At 75.0% G+C, this 8,903-nt stretch overlaps 1 protein-coding gene across 1 annotated transcript; it reads left to right on the top strand.

Annotated features, from left to right (window-relative positions):
* Positions 1-2,339: 2,339 nt before the first annotated feature.
* PRD1 (hypothetical protein) lies at positions 2,340-3,959 on the top strand (the record flags this gene model as incomplete). The annotated part of the gene is made up of 1 exon (XM_009038408.1): positions 2,340-3,959. The coding sequence occupies one exon, from the start codon at positions 2,340-2,342 to the stop codon at positions 3,957-3,959; it is 1,620 nt and encodes a 539-aa protein (XP_009036656.1).
* Between the last annotated feature and the right edge of the window lie 4,944 nt (positions 3,960-8,903).

Here is an 8,903-nt window from a genome sequence, read left to right as displayed (position 1 = left end):
CGGAGCCGGAGCGCGCCCCCGCGCGGCCGGCCCCGGCGGCGGTCGCCGTCGTCGTCGCCGTCGCCGTCGCCGCCGCCGCCGCGGCGGCGCCGCCGCGGGGCGTCCGAGCCCCTCGAGGAGCACGACGCGTACCCCGGCGGCTACGTCGAGCCCCGCCGCGTCTTCGTCGGCGGCGTGCCCAAGGTGACGACGGAGCCGCGGTTCCGCGCGTACTTTGAGCAGTACGGCGCGCTGGCCAAGGTCGAGCTCAACGCGGCGCGGTCCTTCGGCTTCGTCACCTTCGCCGACGCGGCCGCCGTGGACCGGGTCCTGGCGACGCGCATGCACACGTTCTCCCACACGCCGCACAACACGGCCTTCATCGAGGTCCGCCGCCCCAAGCCCCGCCGCTAGGTGCCCGTGGTTTTAACGCGCCGCGTCCGCGCCCGCGCGCGGGGCGCCGGGGGCCGGCGCGGCCTCGACCGCCGCGGCCTCGACCGCCGCGAGGATCGCGCGGCCGGCGTCGTCGTAGGCCAGCGCGCGGGCCGCGGCCAGGACCGTCTCGCCGGCGAGGTCCGCGGACCGCGGCGACGCGCCGGCGCCGAGGAGCGCGGCGACGGCGCCCGCGCGGCCCGCGTGGACGGCCGCGGCGAGCGGCGTCGAGCCGCCGGCGTCGCGCGCGTCGACGGCGCGCGCGGCGCCGAGCAGCGCGCGCGCGAGCGGCCCGCCGCCGTCGAGGAACCCGGCCGCCGCGGCGACGTGGAGCGCCGTGGCGCCGTCGGCGGCCGCGGCGGCGTCCGGGTCCGCGCCGAGCGCGAGCACGTCCGCCGCGGCCTCGCCGTCGCCCGCGAGCAGCGCGCCCTGCAGGGGCGGCCGCGCGCAGCGGCCGCCGGGCGCCGGGTCGTCGGGGCCCGCGCCGAGCAGCGCGCAGCAGACCCATTTGCCGTCGTCGGCCGCGCGCTCGCGCGCCGTCGCGCCGGCCGCGTCTTTGGCGCGCCGGTCCGCGCCCGCGTCGATTAAGTGTGCAACGGCGGCCGCCTCGCCGCGCTTCGCCGCGACGTGGAGCGCCGTGCCGCCGCAGGCCGGGTCCACCGCGTCGATCGCCGCGCCGCCGCGGAGCGCCGCCGCGAGCGCGCCGACGTCGCCCGCGGCGGCCGCCGCCGTGAGCGGCAGGGGCGGCGGCCGCGGCGCGGACGACGCCCGGCGCAGGAGCGCCGCCTGCGCCGCGATGGACGCGCCCGGATCGTCCTTGTCCAGGACGATGGTCGCCATGGGTGCAGGGACGGCTCGGGCGCGAGGCGGGCCAGCCTTTGCTGTGCTAGCCGGTCGCTAAAGTCCAACATGACTCCATGCCTTCAATTTACCTCCATAGTGCATCACACTCGAGGCCAGCCCGGCCGCCGTGGCGGACGCGGCGGCTAGCCTTGGAGTCCCAGTGCCGCAAGGCCTGGTGCCGTACAGCCGCGGCGTTCACAACACGCGCCGCTGCCCGCGCCGCATCGCCGCGCCTCGTCGCCGCGCCGCCGCCCCCGCGCCGCGAACCATGGGCAGCGTCGTCGGACGCGTCTCCGAGGAGACGCCTAAGTTCCACGTCGTGCGCCGCGCGGCGACCTACGAGGTGCGGCGCTACGCCGCGGGCGTCGCCGCGGAGAGCGGCGACGCCGACGGCCGGGCCTTCGGGCACCTGGCCAGGTACATCGGCGTCATGGCGGCGCCGCAGAACGACCGGCGCGAGGCCATCGCCATGACCGCGCCCGTCGTGACCAGCTATCCGACCGGGGCCATGGCCTTCCTGCTGCCGTCGGCGCTCGCGACGGCGCCGAGCCCGACGTCCGACGCGGTCTCGCTGCGGTCGCGGCCCGAGACGACGATGGCCGTCGCCGCGTACGTCGGCGGCTGGGACGAGGCGGACGCCGCGCGGCGCGCGGCCGCGCTCCGGGAGGCCGCCGCCGCGGACGGCCTCGCGGTCGGCGACGGCTGGGAGTGGCGGCGCTTCAACCCGCCCTGGACGCTGCCGTTTCTCAAGACGAACGAGATCTGCGTCCCCCTCGTCGGGGACGGGGGCGGAGGCGGCTAAGAGGGTGGTTCCGATCGCGCCCGTTCATAGGGTGGCGGCGAACGTGGCGCCTTCGAGGGCTGGCGCGCCGGGCGAACGGCGGCGGCTCCTGGACCACAAGGCCCAGCCCGCGTTCGACGGCGACGACGACGGGGCGCCTCCAGGCCGTGTGCGATCGCCCAATCAGCGTCCGTTGCCACAGACTCGGAAGAATAGCGGTGACCTGCTCCCACTGGGGATGGCGATGCATTCTCGACGCGCCGTGTCGCTGCTCCGGCGCGCCGCGCCGTCCGTCGCGCGCCCGATGCATTCTCGCCGCGCCGTGTCGCTGCTCCGGCGCGCCGGCCCGTCCGTCGTGCGCCCGGCGTCGACGCTCCCGCTCCCGGGCGACGGCGCGGGCGGCCGGCTGCGCTTCGACGACGCGCGCCTCGCCTTCGACGGCGTGCCCACGGCGGACCTCGTGCGCGCCCTCTGCGTCTTCCAGGCCTGCGGCGTGGGCCCGCTCGTCGCCCACGGCGAGCGCCTCCTCGCCGCCGCGCGCCGCGTCCTCGGCGACCGCGCCGTCGCCGCCGTCGTCCGGCCGACGTTCTTCGCGCACTTCGTCGCGGGCGAGGACGAGGCCGAGGTCCGCGGCGCCGTCGAGGGCCTGCGGTCGCGCGGCGTTGGCGCCATCCTCGACTACGCCGCCGAGGCCGACGTCGAGGACGCGGCGCCCGGCGCGGCGCCGCCGCCGAGCTCGCGCGTCTACGACTACGCGGGCGAGGCCGCGTGCGACGCCGCGCGCGACATCTTCGCCGGCGCCATCGAGGCCGTCGCCCGCGTCGCGCCCGAGGACGGCTTCGCGGCCATCAAGGTCACGGCGCTGGGCCAGCCCGAGCTCCTCGAGCGCTGGAGCTCGGGGCTCGTGGAGACCGCGCGCCTCTTCGGCGGCGAGCGGCTGCCCACGTCGGACCGCGGCGCCTTCGAGGCGGCCTGGTTCGGCCTCTTCACGGAGAGCGCCGCGTCGCGCGCCGCGGCCGCCGAGACCTTCAACGCGCTCGAGGCCGCGCGCGCGCGCGCGCCGGGCGCGGCGGTGCGCGTCGCGGACGTCATCTCGGTCAAGCGGATGCGCGAGCTGTCGGCGCTCTGCCGCGAGGCGGGCCCCTTCGCGGCCGCGGCGCTCACGGAGGAGGAGGGCGCGCTCGCCGACGCCATGCTCGACCGCCTCGACGGCCTCGCGGCGCTGGCCGCGGCGCGGGGCGTGCGCGTCATGGTCGACGCGGAGCACACGTACTTCCAGCCGGCGATCGACCACATCTGCCTCGAGCTCATGCGCAAGTACAACCGGGGCGGCGGCGCCGTCGTCCACAACACGTACCAGTGCTACCTCACGGCGACGGCCGCGAAGCTCGAGCGCCACGCGGCGCTCGCGAACCGCGAGGGCTGGCACTTCGGGGCCAAGCTCGTCCGCGGCGCGTACCTCCACCTCGAGCGCGCGCGGGCCGCGCGGCTCGGCTACGCGGACCCCGTGCACGCGACCATCGAGGACACGCACGCGTGCTTCGACGCCGCGGTCGCGTTCGCGCTCGCGCGGCCCGACGTCCGGAGCGGCCGGTCCGCCGCGAACGTCCTCGTCGCGTCGCACAACCGGGCCTCCGTCGAGCGCGCGCTCGACGTCATGGCAAACGAGGGCCTCGACGCGCGGACGTCCAAGGTCTACTTCGGCCAGCTCCTGGGCATGGCGGACCACCTCACGTTCACGCTCGGCGCCCACGGCTACCGCGCCTACAAGTACGTCCCCTACGGGAGCTTGTATGAGGTCATGCCCTACCTCTTGCGCCGCGCGCACGAGAACGGCGACCTCCTCTCGTCGAACGTCGCGGGCGAGCGCGCGCTCCTCGTCGGCGAGCTCGCGCGCCGCGCCCGCGCCGCGCTCGGGGTCTAGGGGCTAGACGCCGGCCCTTAGGTTCTCCGTCACGATGTCCCGCTCGTGGGACGGCCGCGTGATGTCGCGGAGCGCGGCCGCGTCGCTCTTCGCCGCCGTGAGCCCGCCGCGCATGAGCGCCTTGCGGTTCCGCCGCGCGCTCTGCCGCGCGTCGATCTGGCGCTGGACCTCGGCCTGGAACTTGGCCTCCTCCTCGTCCGTCGCGGCCGCGGCCTCCTGGTTCGCGGTCAGCGCGTCGCCGAGCGACGCGGCCTTGGACTCCGCGGCCGCGGCGCGCGCGAGGTCCGCCTTGCGCCGCAGGAACGCCGCGCGGCCGTCCTCGCTCGCCGGCGCCGGCGGCTTGGCCTTCGTGGGCACCTCGTCGCGGTAGAAGTTCTCGGCGTAGTCGCTCGTCGCGCGGGCCGCGACGTCCGCGGCGTAGTCGTAGCGCCGCGGCGTCCGCTCCTGCGCGTGCTCGAAGCGGTGCATGAGCGGCTCCTTGACGAGGAGGCGGAAGTAGACGACGGCGAAGTCGACGACGCGCCGCTCGCCCGAGAGGTCGAAGTGGACGAGGTACTTGGACTCGGCGCGGCGGCACGGCCCGGCGGGCCGGCCGACGACCGTGCCCGCGTCGCCGACGTTCTCCAGGCGGAAGCTCGGCACGAAGACGCGCCGCCCCGGGACGACCTCGTCGTACCACGCCGCGCGCGCGTCGCGGTGGTAGTACGCGTCGCGCTCCCGGACCTCGAGCGCGCCCGTCTCCGCGTCCTCCTCGCCCGCGAACTTGTAGACCCCGAGCCCGCGCGCCTCGTCGAGGTGGAACCTGTGTGCAAATCAACCACCGGTTTGGGACGTCTCGAAGCGCGGCCGAAGAGCTTGTGTCGAAACATTCGAATACGCGAACATTGAAGTCGGGTTGAAGATTTGATTTGCACACAGGGTGGAACGTGCCGCGCCACTCGTCGCCGGTCTCGAAGTAGAGCGTGCCCGCGCCGTGGCGCAGGCCTCTGGACCACTCGCCCTCGTAGATCGTCGCGCCCGTGGGCGCGCGGAACTCGCCCCAGCCGCTGGGCACCCAGTCGTCGCCGAGCACGTCGTAGTCCCCAAAGTAGACGCCGCCGGTCGTGACGCACTCGAGCTGGCGGCCGCGCGTCTCGGGGTTCACGTCGAAGAACCGCTTCGTCTTCCGCTCCATCTCGGCCATCGCGGCCCAGCGCGCGGCGACGCGCTCCTCCTCCTCCTGCTTCTTGCGCAGCTCGTCGAGCTCCTCGGCGCGCCGCGCGAGCTCGAGCTCGAGCTCGATCTCCTTCTGCGCGCGCTCCGCCTCCCTGCGCGCCAGGTCCGCCTGGGCCTGGACCGCGGCGGCCGCCTCGGCGCGCTCGCGGCGCAGCAGCTCGGCCATGGGCACGTCCTCCTCCTTCTCCTCCTCGGGCGCCGCGTCCATGGCCGCCAGGAGCTTCGCGTGCACGGACGTGCGCGCCATGGCGACGCGCGGCGGGGGCAGCCCCAGCGCTCGAGCGGCGCGGCACGTTGGCCTGCACGATCCATGCGCGGAAGCCGTGGGAGCCCTGAAGTCGATGGAGCTGCCCGGTGCGTGGGTGGTCCGCGCGCGGCCGGCGGCCGCCGCGGCTGAGCCATTGCTGAGCGGCGTCACCCCCGCGGCCGTTGATGCAGCAGCGCAAGCGGACGCTCACGGACCCCGAGGATAAAGCCGCCGCCGCCAAGATGGACCCGGTCACGGCGAGCCCGCTCCTCGCGCCGTCGGCGGCCATCGCCGAGATCGACGACGACTTCGTCCTGGAGCCGGAGAAGGCGGGCCTGCCGACGGCCCGGAGCTGGTGCGCCTGCGCGACGCTCTCGCTGAGCGTGCTCCTCTGCATGTCGACGTGGCTCTCGTCCTCCGTCGTGCTCCAGTACCTCGTCGACGCCTTCTCCGTGAGCGAGGGCCACGGCAGCTTCTTCACCATCGCGGTGCAGCTCGGCTTCGTCGCGTGCTGCCTCGCCCAGGCGGGCACGCAGCTCCCGGACCGCGCGAACTGCCGCTGGCTCATGTGCCTCGGCGGCCTCCTCGCCGTCGCCGCGAACCTGGCCATGCTCGCGTGCCGCGCGTTCTGGCAGGCGCTGCTCGCGCGCTTCGCGACGGGCGTGGCCATGGCGCTCGTCTACCCGCCGGCGACGAAGGTTCTGGCGACGTGGTTCGTCGCGAAGCGGGGCCTGGCCATGAGCTTCCTCGTGGGCGCCATCGCGCCCGGCAGCGGCCTCGCGAACCTCGTCAAGGCCGTGCCGGGCTCCGCGGAGCTCTGGGCGACGCGGCGCGGCTTCGTGCTGCTGACCCTCGCGACGAGCGGCGCGACGGTCGTCGGCGCGGCGCTGCCCGTGCTCTTCGTCGCCGACGGGCCCTTCGCGCTGCCGCCGTCGACGTTCAAGGTGGAGAACCTCGCGCGCATCGCGGGCAACAAGAAGGCCGTGCTGGCCATCCTGGGCTACATGGGCCACTCCTGGGAGCTCTACGGCGCCTGGTCCTGGCTCCCGCACTTCCTCGGGTCCGAGGTCTTCGAGCCCCAGGCCGCGGCGCTCCTGAGCTTCGCGGCGATCGCCGTCGGCGCCGTGTCCTGCGTCGCCCTGGGCGACTGCGGCGACAGGTACGGCCGCTGCAAGATGTGCGTCGCCTGCTCGCTCGTCTCCCTCGCCTGCGACGCGAGCGTCGGCGCCGTCGGCGAGAGCGCGCCGGGGTGGGCGACGGCCGTCCTCGTCGTCGCCTGGGGCTTCTTCCTCGTGCCGGACAGCCCCCAGTACACGACGTCGGTCACGGAGCTCGTCGAGCCGGAGCTCGTCGGCACGGCGCTCGTCGTCAACCAGGCGCTCGGCTTCGTCGCGACGATCCCGGCCATCTTCCTCGTGAACCAGGTCGCGGGCGTCGGCGCCATCGGCTGGCGCTTCGCCTTCGCGTCGCTCGCGCCGGGCGCCCTGCTCGCCGTCGCCTTCATGGAGCGGCTCGACCGCCTCGCGGCGCCCAAGGCCGCGGCCCTCGCGCCCGACTCGGACGACCGGCGCTTCGTCGCGGCGGCCTAGGCGCGCCGCCGGGACCCGCCCCCGCGTCGTCGCCGGACCCGCCGCCCGCGCCGCCGCTCCGCTTTCCCCCGACCCGTCGCTCCGCGTTCCCCCGGCCCGTCGCTCCGCGTTCCCCCGACCCGTCGCTCCGCGTTCCCCCGACCCGTCGCTCCACGCGGCCTCGCCGAGGCCACGCCGTCCCGCCCCCGACCCGTCGCTCTGTGGCACGTTGGCCTGCACGATCCATGCGCGGAAGTCAGAGGGGGCCGACCACCAGGCATACACCAGCCGGGCATACACCGGCATAGCAGCCGCATAGCAGCCGCATAGCGGAAGCGCGAGGCGCCGAATTAGGATTTTATTTTGGTTTCGGCACTGCTATAAGGTCGGCGCTCGAGTTGTATGGGGCCATGTCCATGTTTGGGGCCATGTTTGAGCGCACCATAGCTTCGGCCGAGCAGCATCGTCGGCGACGGCCGGCCGTCGCTCCGCGCGCTCGGCCGCGCGGCGCGGTCGTCGGACGTGCCCCTGCACGAGCGCCTCTTCGTCGAGGTCCCCGAGGACGTCTTCTCGCACGTCCTCCTGTTCTGGCGCAGCGATCGCGACTACTAAGTAGTAGGGGTCCGCCTCCGACAGGCCACAGACCGCCGCGCCGTTGCCGAGTCCAAACCTCCACAGGCTCGAGTGCGCGGCTCGCCTCGGCCTGCTAGGCTAGGAGAGGTTAACAGCTAGAGGGCCTCCCCGGGGGGGTTTGCGGCACCAGGCCTTGCGGCACTGGGACTCCAAGCCTAGCCGCGGCTGAACACGAGCAGCCGGGCTGGCATCTAGCTCCTGCATTTGAGGCGGGGGCGCTTAGAATCTGCACTCGAAGGGCGGACCTGTATCTTGAGAAAATCGATGGCAAAGAGGGCTCTGGCAATGGTGAGGGGCTACTTTGGCATGCTCGTTCTCGGCGCCATGGCCACCGATTCCTTTGGTTCTTGTTGCATCTGAAAGGGCTCAATGTCGTCTTGCGCGCAAGGCCAATAACTAAAAAAGTTCAACAGCCTAAAAAAGTGCGGATTCAACACGCCCCCGCCTCATTTAACTGCATGCGGCTCTTGACGACGCGACGGGTTGACGACCGCGGACGCCGCTCCCGAGAACGCGCCGGCGAGGACGCTGTGCCAGGGCCGCGGCGCGCCGGAGGAGCGGCGGAGCTCGTCCCTGGCGAGGTCGTAGGTGAGGAAGCGCACGGCGAGGCCGCTGGCCTGGCGCGCCATCGTCGGCGCCGTGCCGCGCCAGAGGCCCAGCGGGAACTCGTTCGCGACGATGCGGCCGTGGACGCCTCCGCCGCCGCCGGCGAGCGGCGACGCCGCCGGCGCGGCGGCCAAGGCCCGGCTCGCGGGCCTGCTCGGCCGGCGCCTGCGGTTCACGCTCTCCGACGACCGCGTGCGCCCGCCGGCGTCGCCGCGGCGTCGCCGCGCGCGCGCGGCGACGGCGCGCGCCGCAGGTCGTCGTGGGCGTCTTCCAGTGCATGGACCGGCTCCGGAACTTCATCGTCACGGACGCGCGCGGCGCCGGCGTCCCTCGCCCCGGTCCGCCGCCGGCCGCGCGCGGCCCGTCGGCCGCGACGCCGTCGCGCGGCGCGCGCGCCGCCGCCGCGGCGCCGCGCGCGCGAGCGGACGCGCGTCGACGCGGCGCGCGCCGGTGCAGGCTCGAGACGCGGCCGTTCGCGCTGACCCGGGACGGCGTCGACGTCGTCGAGGAGCGGCGGCGGAGCCTCGGCTCCGTGCTCGTGCCGGGGAAGCACCTCGTCCGCGTCGAGGCGAGCGCGGCGGACGCCGCGGCCGACCCCAGCGGCGCGCTCGCGGCCATGGCCGTCTAACGTCGGGGTCGCGGCCCGCTCGCCCCGGGGGCGCGGGCGCCGGGTCA

This window comes from Aureococcus anophagefferens (assembly GCF_000186865.1).
Source record: "Aureococcus anophagefferens unplaced genomic scaffold AURANscaffold_8, whole genome shotgun sequence".
In the NCBI taxonomy this organism is placed as follows: domain Eukaryota; class Pelagophyceae; order Pelagomonadales; family Pelagomonadaceae; genus Aureococcus; species Aureococcus anophagefferens.
This window is presented reverse-complemented; position numbering and strand designations above follow the sequence as displayed.